Here is a 16,653-nt window from a genome sequence, read left to right as displayed (position 1 = left end):
GTTTTCAACTTTAGTCTCAACATGGCAGATTTTAGGTTCCAGGGAGTAAATACATTTTCCTTTCATTAACGAACAACATTTCTTGAAGAGACTTAGCTCTCTAGTCCCTAAGTTGGCATAAGAAAAGAAATTTCTGTTTAGGTTGAACAGAAAATTTCAGGGCTACAGAAAAACTGTTGAGAAAGCTAGGAGCACCTGGCCAGAGGAACTGAGATGGGAGTGGGTTTACAATGCATCATTCATTACTGCAGAGGCACTACGTGACAGAAATCACTAGATCCCACCAATGTGCAGCCAAGACTTGTAATCACCTTGGCTCCTATGTAATAATATGTGATATGCATATTCTCTCTCTCATTTAATAGAATATGGAACTGACCAACAGCACAGTTTCTTAACTGTTTTTGTTCACAATGAATGGCCCTTTAATGAGTGGATTTCTGAATCATAAACATGCATGCAGTAGTAGTTTTTCATCTCATCTATGTGCTGTAGCAGCTCTTGCCTTTTTGCTTCTCAATCTTTCCCCCTCTTACCTTTCCGTACAGTATCTACTTCAGTTCATCCTGTTAGCCAGATCGGATCGGCAAACATTTTATTGTCATTCAATACTGTTTTATCCTTCTCTACACTCTGATTTTGCCCAGGTCCTCCTTCCCACTGTATTGCAGATTTTCCACAGTCCATTCTCATAAAAGATTTTGCAGGTCAGGAGTTCATCCTGTTAAGCGCCTTGTAAACAAGACAGTAGTACCTCATCATCCCAGACCAATGCCCAAAGCTTCCTTTAATTATACAACCCAGCAGCTCAACTTTTCAGTCTCACAGCAATCTAATCAATATCCAGATACACCTTCTCAACTTAAGCACCATATACCCTTCTGCTGCCAAGACAGGATCCCCTTTGAACATGGTTCTGAGTCATTTCTATTATGACCTAGATTCCTCCAAGCTTAGCTTTTCAACCTTCTGGGCATGTCCCTGAGATACCTAGTGATATCTTTGGAATCCCATAGGATTATCTTTTGTAACTTTGAGACCTTGTATGCCTTCCTTTGAGTTATTGATTCTTGGAATTTCCAATATGTTTTGAATCTAATTTCCTTTGGGAAATCAATTAGTCTAAAATGCATCCAGTGTGTTTGTTACTGTTCTTATAGTATAAAGGACACAAGGGGCCCCATGCATTCTTTATCTGATCAATGGGGAATAAATCCATTTCTTATAAATTTGTCAAAAGACTCTTCCTGATGCAAAGTTTCTACATGCACATACCCTGCAAGTCAGCTGAACAATGTGTCTTTGTTTATTTTTTTAAGATTTTATTTATTTATTTATTTGTCAGAGAGAGAGAGAGAGAGAGAGTGAGCACAAGCAGGGGGAGCGGCAGGCAGAGGAAGAAGCAGGCTCCCCGCTGAGCAAGGAGCCCCATGTGGGGCTCTCTGGGATCTTGACCTGAGCCAAAGGCAGACCTTTAACCGGCTGAGCCACCCAGATGTCCCGTGTTTTTGTTTATTTAGGTGTTCGAATGAAAACTACTTTTTCCTTTCCAGTGCTGAGATTGTGAATCTTAGCAAAGTACAGTAAAGGTAGATGTGGGAGGCTTCAGGGGCCTGAGTCCAAGTAAATAAAAGAGACATAAATTTTGCTTTTGAATGCCGAAATGAAAAAGGGCATGTTCCTTAGTTCACCCTCAAGGATTGGAGATATAGAAGGTGTAGATGAAGAGAAATTTTTGTCAAATTGTGTAGTTATAGAATTATAGAACATAATGGGGTAGGGTCCTTCAAAATCACCTAGTTTACCCCTATAATTATATAGATAGTGAAATTGAGGCCCACACAAACAAGTGATTTGACAAAAGTTTCATAGATATTCGAGCCTTAGAATGTCCATAGTGTTTATTTGCATTCTCTTGTGTTGCATTAAATAACACCAAAACAACCAGCTAAAAAGTGAAATTATAGTCAGACTGGTTCTTTTCTGTGATGTGCCAGAAAAGTTATTTTTAACCAAATTAAATCTTCTTTTCAAAAAGCGAACAGATGTAAATTCAACTAAACAGGTTTGCATGGGGATATAGCCTCAAAAGGCAATGAGTCCGGTCATATTATTAGCCACTGAGTCCTTTATGAACGGCATCCTTATTTTTCCTGTTATTGAGCTTTGGGCGCATTTCAGTGTCGTGTTTGCTTGCTTATGGAAACCTAATCAAGCACTATCCTCTTTCACTTGTTCATTTCTATTACTCATTCAAGCTTTGCATTCCATACAGTAGTGTGAGTAATCGATCTATTTTGAGGAGGCCTGAAATATGATGGATTTCAAATACACACTTTATTCGTGCTAGTGTTTCCTAGGTCCTAATGCCTCCAGAATGACTCTTGGCTTTGTGCTTAGGTTTTCTTGTGTACACTTTTTTGGCCGTTCAGTCTTCCAGGTGGTGTAATACAGTGATCTACTGTTTGTACAATATTTTCCTCATAGTCACCATTATCAGTATTAGGCTCCATCAGATCCTTCAGGGAATGACCACCCAGCTCTTCCTGATTGTGGTATGACGGAGACATAAGCATATGCTTTCTAGATATTCAACTTGGTTTAAATAGGTACAGTTACAGGTGGTATTTCAAAAAATTCAGGGATCATCTTATATGGTCCCCCCATCCCCAGTGTTACTCACACATATATAAAAGTTTGATTCTGGAGCCACACTACCACTTAGAAAGAATTATCTCCTCAATAAGTTAAAGTAGACCAAAGGTGAGGAGAACTGCAAGATGATTAGTCTCGACTTCCATCCGCTTTGGGGAAGTTTTTTTCCTATTATTCTACAGAGAGCCTCATTTTTGCTCTCTGTGTCTCTGCCATATCACTGTCATTATCGCATCTTGCCTGCCTGTATTCATTGCATCAAGCAATTCCTTGCTGATCTGTTTATTATGCTTATCAGAAATTTTACTGAAAGGAGAATATTTATATACCATCAATCAAATATATATATATATATATATATATATATGTACATGTGTATATATGTCTCACACACATACACATGCAACTTCTCATGGAAGACCTTTGAGGCTTTTTCTCTTACATTAGCATCACTTCAGGCTGTAGCCTTTGCATTTGAAATTAGCTTCCATTTTTATTAGAATTTTGATGCTCAAGGCCTAGATTCCTCTGTTAGCAAGCATCTGAATGAGCTAGCTTCTCCTGTGACCCTAGTCATATGATGAAATACAAAAGGAATCAATGATGTGAGCTTTGCTCCCAGAGTGCTTTATAGTCTGGATGGGTTGACCAGATTTGCCTGTGAAGAAGTGGATAAGGTCAATTACAGAATGAAGGTATAACAGGAAGACTACCCTAAAGTAACTGAAGGTAGTGGTAGAGATAGGGCTGGAGCCTTGTTAGTTCCCTGCAAAGTAGTCATGTCTGTGTCTTCTCATGTATTGTTTCTATTTCTTCTCTTCTAGGATTTTCTGATGTGCCCTAAGGTCCATGTAACTACAAGGGCTATTTATCACCACAAGTGCCACCCTGACCCCAAACCACTCAGAACTCAAGAATCAAAGCAAAATGGATGCCGCAGTGACAGATGATTTCCAACAAATTCTCCCTATTGAACAACTGCGCTCTACTCATGCTAGCAATGATTATGTGGAACGGCCTCCAGTCCCCTGTAAACAAGCCCTCTCCAGCCCCTCCCTTATAGTGCAAACCCACAAATCTGATTGGTCGCTGGCTACCATGCCTACTGCTCTTCCCCGCAGTCTCAGCCAGTGCCATCAATTGCAGCCCTTGCCTCAGCATCTGAGCCAATCTAGCATCGCCAGCTCAATGTCCCATAGCACCACTGCCTCTGATCAAAGGCTCTTGGCCAGCATTACGCCCTCACCTTCAGGCCAGTCCATCATCCGAACGCAGCCTGGAGCAGGGGCCCACCCAAAGGCTGATGGTGCTCTGAAGGGAGAAGCTGAGCAATCTGCTGTGCACCCCAGTGAGCACCTCTTCATTTGCGAGGAGTGTGGGCGCTGCAAATGTGTCCTCTGCACAGCAGCTCGTCCTCTCCCCTCCTGCTGGCTGTGCAACCAGCGTTGCCTTTGCTCTGCTGAGAGCCTCCTCGATTATGGCACTTGTCTCTGCTGTGTTAAGGGTCTCTTCTACCACTGCTCCACTGATGATGAAGACAACTGCGCTGATGAGCCCTGCTCCTGTGGGCCTAGCTCTTGCTTTGTCCGCTGGGCAGCCATGAGTCTCATCTCCCTCTTCCTCCCTTGCCTCTGCTGCTACCTGCCTACCCGTGGATGCCTCCATCTGTGCCAGCAGGGCTATGATAGCCTCAGGCGACCAGGCTGCCGCTGTAAGAGGCACACCAACACTGTGTGCAGAAAAATCTCTTCTGGTAGTGCACCATTCCCCAAGGCCCAGGAAAAGTCCGTATGACCTTCCCACCAAATGGATCCAGAGCTTTCTCCTTCTAACTCCCATTAGTAAAGTGTAGGCCTCATCTTTGAAGACGGGGAGAAGGAGGAAAGCAGCCAAAGTTAAGGCCTCACCAGTTTTGCTCCTGCAGTGTCAGGGGAATGGCCAAGTACATCCTGGTGCAGGATGCCTTGTTCTTTCTCACAGTATCTATCCCACTCCTCTTCCACCTTTGTACACCTTGCCATTTTAGCCCTGTGGCTGTCATGGCAAATTCAGGTGATATATAGGCATGAGATTTGGACACTGAGGACTGACGGAGCCAGCAACGTGGAGGTTTAGGGGCTTCGCAGCAGAATGCCTCTTGATGCAGGCTCTGAGCGTCACTCTACTTTCCACAGTGCCTTTGGAAACTTTCTTCTAAGATGGTTTTCACAGGTCCACGTGGAACAGTGTTCAATGTTCCAGGGAATCTGACCCCTTCTCCCTCTTTACTGCCCTTTTCTTCTTTAGTCTTTTTCTCCCTCTCTCCTCTTCTTCTTTGTTCCTTTCCCCTTCATTCCCACCCTATTTTTATTTTTCTTCTCTTTTCTTTCTCTCTCCCTTCCTTCCATTCCTTTCCTCTCTCTTTCCGACTAACCCATTCTCTGCTTATATCTCTATCTTGTTTGATCTGTCTTTGTCTCTCTCTGCCTGTCCTTCTTTCTCTACTATGTCCAGAAGTGCTGTTTTTCCATAGGTGTTTCCTTTGACGCCAAACTTTGCTATGCTACGCTACTTACTAAATTTTATTAAGGGAAACGGATTACTGTAATGAACTGATCACTAGCAATAGTCTATATCCTGACGTGTGTGTGTGCACTCATAACCACACTCACCTGTTTGTGAGCATATGAGGCAAAAATTATCTTACATTTCCAGGTTTCACTAGTTGGAGTTTTACTCCCTTTCCCAATAATCAACTTATAGTACTGACAGATTCCACTAGCATGCGGAGTAGGATAGTAAATCAGGATGCTCATAACTTTGTATGTCTGACCCAAGTGCCAAAGGCAGACGTGCTTTATAGCTAAATGAACAAAACAAGGGATACTACAGAGGTCTGTTCTCTCTTAGAAGCTAACTGCCCTGAGACTGCATGGCTCAGGCCTTAATTATGGACATAAAAAGTCATAAAACTTTAGAGCTGGAAGGAATCTTAATTGTTAATCTAGTTCAATGCCCTTATTTTGCAGCTGGGAAAACTGAGGCCTGGAGATAGGAAGGGATTTTCCCAAGGCCACACACTGAGTTCATAGCAGGGTTGGGACTGGAATATAAGCCTTCTGACTCCTAGTTCAGTATTCTCTAGCCTACATCACATCAGGTCATGGGACTTTTCTCTTAGGACTCTATTAACAGTGACAGAAAGCCATTGCCATTCAATTTTTCTGGAACCATGCCAAGTTAGTGTGGTGGTCTTTATGCAGTGCACGGTGGGTAGCTACTTAACTATCAGGTGTTGAGGCTGCCACCAGTGGACATCACCTTTGGCTCTGTCACTTGTAGAAGCTCAAGTGTGGAAAACAAAGCAAAACAAAACAAAAACAAGGAACCCCTAACCAAGCTGTATCTTCGCCTTCTCTTTGCTACACATGTTGTGCTCACTCCTGGCTTTGTCTGCAATGGCAATTGCCTGAGAACCGAAATTTCGGCAACAGTGGAAACCTGAGATGAAAGACATATGAAGCAGAGAACTGACTTCTCTTTTAAAAATATACCAAGAGCCTGTGTTGTGAATCCACTTCAACGGGAAAAGGCTGCAGTGGGGATGGCAGGCTCCTAAAGACAGCTGTTAAAAGACACAAGAGTTAGATCCAGTTTCCCTCTGTAAGCGGATCCAAAATTCACTAAGGAATTCAGAGATTGAGGGCACTTGCTTGAAATCAAGGTGCTCCAACTTAGTTTAAGACTTCCAGACTCTAACTTTATATATCATCTCTTTTAAAGCGTGCATGGATGTGTATTGCAGAGTGGAGAGGTGGGGAGAAATGTAGAGTCATACACAGGGGGAAGAAGAAGGGAACATCCACATCCCTTTGTTGGATATATACTATAGAAAGATGTGCCACTTACTTTTTGTTGGTTCTGAATCTTCCTGAAGTGTACTGACATTTGGGCTGCACACAGGCCCATGCTTTCACTTTCGCCTCCTCTTCTAGAATCGCTTTGCTCTATTTTTGTATATACAAATATGTTATGATGATTACTAATAATGTTAATGATATTGCTGCAAATGGTGCCATATATAAGGTTTGGCTTCTTGGAACATTATAAACCCAAACCAATACCTGTAACCTCTTAAGTTGCTTTCAGATCCTTCCATTTTAAGTAGCTTCTTAAAATCTTACGAGTCTGCCTGATTGAACTTTGACTTATCTATTCCTAAAAGCTGTGCCCAGTTCTCTGGGTCCGGCTGGATGGTGATGAGTAGCAACACACACTTCTCCCCGCTTATGCCTGAAATTTGCTTAGTGCTGAGATATATAAGGATTCTATGACACTAGTGCATTGTTCCTGGAGCTAAAGTTATTCTATGGATGTTTGCTTATTAGTTTCAGGGCCCCAAACAACACAAGTCCCTCTTCCTCGATAGCTCCTTGATATCCCAATCCTGCAGTCCTTACTCAGGCAAATTGTGCACTGCCAGAGGGGCCCTGGGCTCTGCCATACACCCAGAAGAGCTCTTCTCAGTGTATTTCTAAATGGCCTTACACTTGGTAGAAGAAACTGAAGGGTTACTCAAATGCAATTGCAATCTGCAATCTGCTGCTGAGTCAGGGCTTTCACTTGTGTCCAAGTTGGCCTGATACGGGCTGCATCTGGTTTACGTATAGATGGGTCCTGTTGGGGTATGTGTACAGATGTGTGAGTGTGCATATGTACCCTTCTGTGAAATTTTATATATATATATATATATACATATATATATACACACACACATATATGTATATATGTGTGTGTGTATATATATATGTGTGTGTGTGTGTGTGTAAATATATATATTCACACATCTCTATATATTTTAATGTATTGCACATGTATATTTAAAATATATATGAAAGAACTCTAAATCCTGCAGAAGGCCTCTGTTTTCATTATTTTTCTACTTTGTGTCATGTACTGTATAAACAGGAATATTTAGAGGGTGTTTCCTGCTTAGCATTTTTTTGCAGTTAAGTCATCTGTTACCCCCTACTTCCACTACTTTCCATATATTGGTTCCCTGATACATTTCACATGGCTTAGTCAAGAGTTTTCCTTTGATTCCAGCCCATCTTCCCTCATCACGATGGCTATAATAAATATAGTGAACATTTATATAGTGCTTACTATGTGCTAAGCACTATTTTAAGCACATTGCCTATATTAGCTCATTTCATTCTCACGTTAACTTTAAGATGTAGGTACAGTTACAATTGCCATTTTTCATATGAGAAAACTGAAGCACAGAGAGGTTAATTGACTTGCCAAAAGTAACAAAGCTTGTAAGTGAAGGAGCTAATATTTGAACCTAGGCTGTCTGAGTCCAAAGTCCATGCTCCAGAGGTAGGTATAGAAGTCTGGAATATAATGTAAACCCTTCTGGTATAACAAGCCTCAAACAGTGAAGAGTCCTTTGCCTAACTCCAGTTTATCTGTAGCCTAGGAGTAGAAACAAATGTGCTCCTATGTTAGGAGTGAAGCAATAGTTACAGACATCATATCTTAGCTGTCTTGGCTCCCAAGATGGTGGCATTACAAACTTCTCCACTACTCCCTCTGAAAACATGTTTGCAGCCAGTTGCCACTTCTCAGACAGTTTACAGTGCAGAACTAGTAGAGAAATATTTTCACTGTGCAGGAGAAGGTAAGAATTAAGAGTGTAACTTTTTCTTTATAGGCCCAGGAAAACTAATTTGATTTGTTTCTGCAGAAAGTAGAACTAAAACTATTTTTGGAATTTGAGATCAGTTGGAACTGTTAACATTTAAGTTCATTGATTATACTGAGTGTATTCTTCTGATTCAAATGTAAGCAATCCACTGATGACCATTGTTCAGTATAATTTCTTACCTTTTCCCGTCTCCTCCTTCATACTGGCAATTCTTTATATCCTGATGCTATTTCAGAGCCAGAAGGAATCTCTTAAAGAGCATCTATTCCAACATCAACATTGTATAGTTGGGAGAAAAAGATGCACGGAGAGGGAATATGACCTGTCCAAAGTCACATAGTTCTGAATTTGGGTGGAATTATGACTTATTTCCAGATATCTGGGTTTCTTAGAAAATAGAACTTGAAGCAAAAGCTTATGTGCAATCCCAAGGAAGTAAGAGTAAGGAAAAAGAGTAGTGAAGTAGGGAAGGAAGGAGAGCAAACATAAAAGAATGTATCATTGTGTTGGCTACAATCTGTTTCATGACAAGCTAATTTCTCAATTTCTTATGACAGGCCATATTGCATCTCCATATAGGTCATCTGGGGGAAGAATGGAGAAGAATTTATCTCCTGCCTCCTATCTCATTAGTCAAATACCTTCCCTGTGGAATATTAACTCCCCTACACTTCTGGGCAGTACATGTGTGGATGCCCAAGCATGTACCTTGGCATCTCACACCTCAGAAGCAAGGGCTAGCATAGTGGCTCCCCTACACACAAGGCAAGTGTGTGGATATAGGGAGACGTATGAACTTGAGAACCTATGTATTCTTTGACTTGCTTTGAAGGGCTTCCTTCTGCATGGAAATGAAGTCCCTGTTTCAACTAAAGGAGTAGCAAAGTCTCAAAATATCCTTCTTCTTACCATAAAAAGAAACTTTATCTTACTGAACTCTTCAAAAAGCATGTCTAATCCAATGCATGTACATGAATGCCTTTATAATCATTTAGGCTTCATCAGCATAATAGCAGGAAAACTGGTCAAGTTAATAAATTCAGGAAAAAATGGCTAAGCAAGTTATTTTGCAACATAAAAATGAAACATTCTGTTGGTCAACTGAATCTTTTTCTATTTCAGCCACTAATTACGATGATATCACATAGACACATTCTAAGTGCTATACTATCATTTATTCTCATAAACAGTAGTTCCCTGTGCCCTATAGACCATTCTTACATGAAGTCAAAGCATCTAGTCAATAAAAACATCCCATGGGTATGGTTTCATATCTATGGGCAATGTCATAAAAGCATTGAATGCATTTCACTGATGGAATTCTTGCCTTTTTCATGTAAAAAAAGATGACCATAGGAAAATTCTGAAAAATTTTCCAGGTAAATAATGAAATCATGCTATCACTACAAACAATACAGCAAAACTCTCCTTTAATGACATCTACTTTACTGAGTCCAGTGGTTATTTCTCAGTTCTCATGTACCTGAGTTACTAGCACCAATTGACATAGTTGTTCATTCTGTCCTCCTAAAAACACTTTTATCACTTGGCTTCCAGGATACCACATTCTTCTGGTTTTCCTCCTACTTCACCGTCTGCTCCTCCTCTGTATTCTCTGCTGGACCCCCTCACTTTCTTCACCTCTTCATATTCAAGTATCCCAGCAATTGTTCTTTGAAATATGCTCTTTGGCTACCGTTTCCATTATGAGTTTCAAAATTATATCTCCAGCCTGGACTACTTTCTTAAACTTCCCACTCATATATCCAACTGCCTATTTCACATCTCTACTCTGATATCTAGTAGGAATTTCAAACATAACATGTTCAAACAAAGCTCTTAATCTTTCTCTCCTCAAACCTGACCTTTGCAGCATTTCCTATCTTTTTTAATGCCAATTCCAAATTTCTAGTTGCTCAGATAAAAAACTGTACTTACCCACTAGGCATTTTATCAGTTACAAATGTAGCTAAAATTCTGAACCTCCAAATCCTCAATTAGCCTTCTACTCTGATGATTTAGCATATGGTCATTAGTACCTCTTTGAACCTTTGGCCTAAGGTTTGATAAGACTAAAATCCTTGGTCCCTTTATCCTAATTTAGGCCCACATCCTTATCTTGACCCTCAAATTGATCAACACACTACCAGTGTTGCTGCTTTCAAAGGCCAGAATGACAAGACACACAGCCCTCAAGGGAAGACATCTTGAGAACGACACCTTCATTGTTTCGGGATCTTGAGATCGCAATCAAAGTTATATATGTTACTCCCAAATGTATTTACTGGCCAGTCTCCTAGAAAAGTAGTAATCTTGACCCACAAGTTGTCACTCTCCAACCATTCAGGCAATTCTTTTGACTATACCATATAATTGTCATGTTTCTGATGGTAAAAGCCACAGATGACAAAGATCTGAAAGTCTCCAAGTCCTTTAGCAACTAACAAACACTGCTGATGCAGGTTACTAAGGAAAGAAAACAGAGACAGTCACTTAGGCAAACACACTAGTTTTATTAATATAGGGCTTTAACTTCAAGTCACCTGTATGTTTTCCTACTGTGACAAGATGAGGTGAACTATACAAGCATTCTGAAGGTTCATTTTGAACATATGTTCTAAGGCTTAAACTAAAGGGACACTGAATGACTCACTTGGCCCTTTTCTCTTAGGTCTATGCTTTGATCTTAGCTTTCAAAGTCTTACCACTCTGAAGACAAAAACAAAACAAAAAAAAACAAAACAAAAAACAAACAAAAAACTGAAAAGGAAATCCAAGGAAAAGAATATTAATTTTTATAATATCAGAGATTAGTTGGTAACAGTTTTACTCTATGAAAGGGACCTTTTCCAATGGGAGTGAAGGCCTCCCAAGTAGAAGTCTCCAGCTATATTAATACATGAGCTATATTAAAGGAAAGAAAGAAAAAGTAGTGAGGAGTAATACTAAATGTGGGTTGAGAAATTTTTTTAAAAGGTTAAGAAAACGAGCCATATGAAAGAAAAAAGCTCTGTAATCAGTTTGTTTCTCTCATCTAAAACTCCATTTCACCAGCTTCTTGAACTCCTTTTTGTCTTTGACCTTTATCAACACTCTTCTTTCTTTTTCAAGCTCCTATAGCACATCTGCTGGAATGATTCCTGTGTCTGTGTGTGTGTGTGTGTGTGTGTGTGAGAGAGAGAGAGAGAGAGAGGAGAGAGGGAGAGAGAGATGTGGATGGAGCCTTGAGCTCTCCCCTAGAGGTTCAAAGTTAAGAGTATGCCCACTAACACTCTCAGCCTTTCAAACTCCCTTCTAGGACGTGTCCCAGAGTTCCTGATCTTACACTAAATGTCGAGCTTTCTTTCCTTCAGAAATACCAGACTGGATTTGTGGCTTTCTCTGGATTGGCTTCTTCTCAGTCAACATGGTGTTGTGGAAATCACAGTACCCTGAGACCAATTAAATCAAAATCTTTGGAGGTAGGGCTGAAGAATGGATTTTTTTTTTAATTTCCTGGATGATTATAATATGCAAACAGGGTTGAGAAAGCCTAATCACTTCATTCTACAAATGCAGATACTGAAGCTCAGATGAGGGGAAGTGACCTAATCATAACCACATAGTGAGTTAGAAACAAAGTTAGGAGTTATAAAAACCCAGGTCTCCTGACTTTTAGGCCAGAGGTCTTATCTTCATACTACACTGCTTCTCTTTCTCTCCTGTGCTTTCTGGACCTTTGTTTTTCTCATTTGTAAAATGAAGATAATAAATCCTAGAGATTTTGTGAGAGTCATTAAAACAGACACATTTCTAATGTACAAGGTTCTGCACAAATATGGAGGAATGTTACACTTGAGGGAATTAATATACAACACATATGTGAAGCTGAGTCTATAAAATAACACAATGAAAATAGTTTCCTATTTTATTTTATTTTTTGAAGATATTTATATAATTTAATTGAATAACAGAACATTATTTCTGAGAGTATGTAAGACAGATATTCATGATAATGTGTGAAATAAAGCTATAAAACTAAAATACAAAAAGAGTCTGGTATAATCTAACGGAATTTTTACCATCCGCCATGATAGAGAATTATGCACATTAGATTTAAAAGTAACCAAACGCGTATTTTATTAAATATATATTACTGGGAGTAGTCTTTCCTCCTAATGTATACTTAAGTCTCTGAAATAGATGGCAGGCCACATTTTACTGTTGGGCAGAGTCACTGCTCATGTGTGACATACCCTCTTGCTTTCCTATTTTAATCAGTCAATTATTTGGGTATTGTGTATTGTGTCTACCTAATAACATATATCAAGAAGGACCCCTTGTGTGGGTTGTGTGTACCTTTAACCTTAACTTGGTGTCAGTGACAAGAAATTCAGAGTTGATGAGAGAGGTTAATCTTTTCTTTCTCTTTCCCTCACTGCAATTGGAATTTTAAAAAATATAAAAGTAATGAGATATCTGGGCTTCTTATAGTCAGTCAACTACAACATGGCCTTAGGACTGAACTAGCCCAGGGTTTCTATGGGACTTGTAGATTCGATTCCTGAGGACTGTTAGGGGTTTGGAGGGAAGGGATTTAAAAAAAAAAAAAAAAAAGGTGTCTCTTCTGAAAGGCAGGATGCATGGAAAGGCAAGGGGAGGGCTTCTAATTAGGAGGAGCTCCTGCTAAAGAAGCAAGACAGGAGGGAAGAGGTTTTCTGATTTGGCTGATCTGAGGAAGTAGATTATTTGGCAGTCTAGTATCCCCAGAATGATCTGTAACCACAAAGAACACATTTTCTGAATTCCAGGGCCCCAGAACAGAATTCTAGATCCATTCTTGTTTTATCCATCCCAGATATTAGGAATTTCCAAAGGGGGCCACTTCTATTCCCCTAGGAGTCATACATCTGGCTACTTGTTTATTTGGTAAAAATGGAATTCTGTACCATTTATAAAATGGACCTCTTGTGTCTTCCTTATTTTGAAAGTATAATGCACATTCCTAATTCATCATTCATTTTTGCCAATGATTTTTAAGTATTTATTTGAAAGTTATTTTTAAATACAAAAATATATTTATTTAACAAAGCACTCCTTCATCCTTTTATTTCAGCCATCCTAATAAATTAAAAACAAGCCATGATTAAAGTAGGTATTTCTATATGTCACATTACAAACTAGTTTTAAAAATCTACTTAGTAGGGATGCCTGGGTGGCTCAGTCGGTTAAAAGTCTGCCTTCTGCTCAGGTTATGATCTCAGGGTCCTGAGATCGAGTCACACATCAGGCTTCCCTGCTCGGCAGGGAGCCTGCATCTCCTTCTCCCTCTCCCTCTGTTTCTCTCTCTCTCTCTCAAATAAAATTAAAAAATCTTTTAAAAAATCTACTTAGTATATATATCATCATTTCATCTTGAAATGCCTCCTTTTTAAGGGGGAGGCAGAGAGACAAGGAATTTAAAAGAATCAAGAGACCTAAAAGTATAGTGATGGTTGCTTATAATCCAGACCTGCCTCAGGCAGGGGTTACCTTTCAGGTAATTAAGAGATGACGACCTATGCTTAGGAAAACTTGGGTTGTTAGAAGCCATGTTTCAGGGGTCTATGATTTCCTAGAAAATATGACCCCAAAAGCTCCTTGCTAATAGCTACGCTGCTGATGAAGTGCTTGTATTTTGCCTGACAACAATTAACACAATGACCTAGGATGAGCTGCATAAAATAGCATGTGGACAGAGTGAGAAATCAGACTGTCTCTAGTTCTAATGAATGGTCAAATTTGATTGTGCATTAATAGTAGGAACATTGAAATCTATTTCAAGAGAACTTCAAATAAACAGAATGGAGATTGGACCTGAGGAGAATAAAGGGTAATTACTCCATAAAAGACTAGAGCATAAGCTAAAGTATAGAAGCAATATTAAATTTAGAATCAGAAGGTAAAAGTAATAACACACAAGACAGTATGAGATGAGAGAAGCCAACCTTGATGAATTTCACCCAAAGAATTATTGGTTGCTCCACTCTGTGTTAGGCACCTTTGGTAGGTTACTTAGGCTTTCTGTGCCTGGTTTTGAACCTAGAAACCGTGACTCTAAATATTTTGTTCTCTTAACTACTATAATCTACTTCTTTTCAGTATAAAAATGGCTATATGAGTAGAGTCATAGGACGTCCCCATTTGCCTGGGACAGTCTCAGTTGATACCTGTTTCCCAGAATATTTAATAGTGCCTTCTTATATTCTGAGAACTTATCCTGAAATAACTTGGATATAATATGTAAGAGTATGCTTAATCAGCTAACTTTGATAGAATCATTGCATAAAAAGAGTTCTGGATAATTTCAGTGTTGGCCCATTGCTCCTATTATCCTCAAACACCATCCAAAATTGATCTCCTCCTGCCCCCCTTTCTAAAGCCCTTCTTACCCAGCTTGCATTTCCTGGTCCATCATAGCACCTTTCACCTTTTTTCTCCCTAGCACACTTGCTTTAAAAAAATCTAAACCTAAGTTCATTAAAACCACTTGTTCCACATTTTCATCTAAAGAGAGGAATGTGGTTGGAGAAAAATACACAACCACAGATTTCAAGTGAGCCCACAGTGCCACCAGACATTTCTACTTTATTTCTCTCTTCAGTTTATTTTCCAAATTTCAAAAAGGCTATCTCATACTTCTCTCATCACATGTCAAATACCACCACCTCCTTCATACCTTCACTCTGTTTATGACGTTGCCACGTATCATTTAGAAAATAGAGGCATTCTCTCCCAAACCTTCTCCAGCCAGGCTTTTTGAACCAGTCCTCCACTGAAATGGCTTTTATTGATGTCACCAATGATTCTACCTTTCTAAATCCAATGGTAAATTCTCAGTCTTCATCTTACTCAACTTGTCAGCAGCACTTGTCCCAGCTGATCATGCCCTCTATCCTAACTTACATTCCCCAAAAAGCCTAGCAGAGCCTGAGATAAGGACTTGCATGCAGTTAGTTTATTTGAGGGACTGATTCAGGAAACAGGAAAGGGGACCGAGAAGAATGAATCAGGAAAGGAGGCACCATCAATTCAAGGGTATGTTATTAATCTGTTTACCACTGTAGGCAACTGTGAATTATTCCCACTGAGGACTCCCTTTGGAACTGTATAGATGAGCTTTAGAATTCTCCATCAGACATAAAATAGAGGAGTGTTTATCCATCATATTTTATCTCCCATTGACCAAGGGTAATCTGAGAGAGTATTAACTCACTGGCACTTGTAGGTTTGTTCGTGAACTAGAATCACTGAGCAGGCCCCCGCAGTTGTTCTACCTGGTGATAGCAGAGAAGCCACAAGGCAGGAAGAAATAGTATAAGAAACAGCTGAATGAGGTAGCATCAACTTACCCCTGCATACAGCTGCTACAGCGATGTCCTGAAAAAGGTGGTCCAGGAGCATGTGACGGGGGGCATAAAAGACGTTCAACACACCCTCCTTCTTGAAATATATTCTTTACTTGTCATCCCGCAATGACACCCTCCTAGTCTTCTTCCTGCCTCAATGATCTCTCCTTTTCCAAGTCCTTTTATGGTTCTTCTTCATCTCTCTGAACTCTAAATATTAGAGTGCCAAAAATTTCAGTTCTTAATCTTCTTCTCTTCTCTATCTACACTCACTTTCTTGGTGATCTCATCTAGTCTCCTGCATCTAAGCACCATTTTTATATACTCACAGCTCCCAAATTTATATCTCTAGCCCTGAGCTCTCCCCCGAATTCCAGACTGTTTTCTTAAAATCTCCACTTAAAAGTTTAATAATAATATAAAACAACATATTTAGGCGATAAATGATTTCTATACTCTTGAAAATTGCTTCTCTCTCAGTTTCCCCCATCTCGGTAAATTATGACTCCATTCTCCCAATGACTCAAGCCAACCATTTTGAGGTATCCTTGACTCCTACCTTTTCCTCATATCAGTTGTCCAACAAATCCTGTTAGCTCTACCCTCAAAATAAATCCAGAATTTGACCACTTCTCTCTATTATCACTGCTACTACCTGGTCTCATCCACCCTTATCTCCTCCCTTGATAACTGCGGCAGCTCCTTGATTCTACTCTTGACCCCTCCCCCAAAGTCTAATCCCAACAGAGAAATCAGAGTGATTGTTCTAAAACTGAAGGCTGGATCTTGTCATTCTCCTGCATAAAATCCTCCAGTGATCGTCCCATTCACTTAGAATCAGATTCATAATTTCTATCATGGTTATAAAGCCCTACTTTTCTCCTGGTATCTATATGGCCCAGTCCCTCGCTTAAATCAGGAGTCCACTCAAATCTCACTTCC

The 16,653-nt window shown here is 39.8% G+C and overlaps 1 protein-coding gene across 1 annotated transcript; it reads left to right on the top strand.

Annotated features, from left to right (window-relative positions):
* Positions 1 to 3,582: 3,582 nt before the first annotated feature.
* SPRY3 (sprouty RTK signaling antagonist 3) lies at positions 3,583 to 4,449 on the top strand. The gene has a single exon (XM_021682609.1). It carries the CDS (start codon positions 3,583 to 3,585, stop codon positions 4,447 to 4,449), a length of 867 nt encoding a protein of 288 aa, XP_021538284.1.
* Positions 4,450 to 16,653: the final 12,204 nt, after the last annotated feature.

The sequence above is a fragment of the Neomonachus schauinslandi genome, chromosome X, assembly GCF_002201575.2.
Source record: "Neomonachus schauinslandi chromosome X, ASM220157v2, whole genome shotgun sequence".
Lineage (NCBI taxonomy): Eukaryota > Metazoa > Chordata > Mammalia > Carnivora > Phocidae > Neomonachus > Neomonachus schauinslandi.
The sequence above is the reverse complement of the archived record's forward strand: the minus strand, read 5'-3'. Positions and strand labels throughout refer to the sequence as shown.

Bases quoted from the DNA above. Each gene is read 5' to 3' on its own strand.
- SPRY3 (XM_021682609.1), top strand. From the start codon at position 3,583: ATGGATGCCGCAGTGACAGATGATTTCCAACAAATTCTCCCTATTGAA.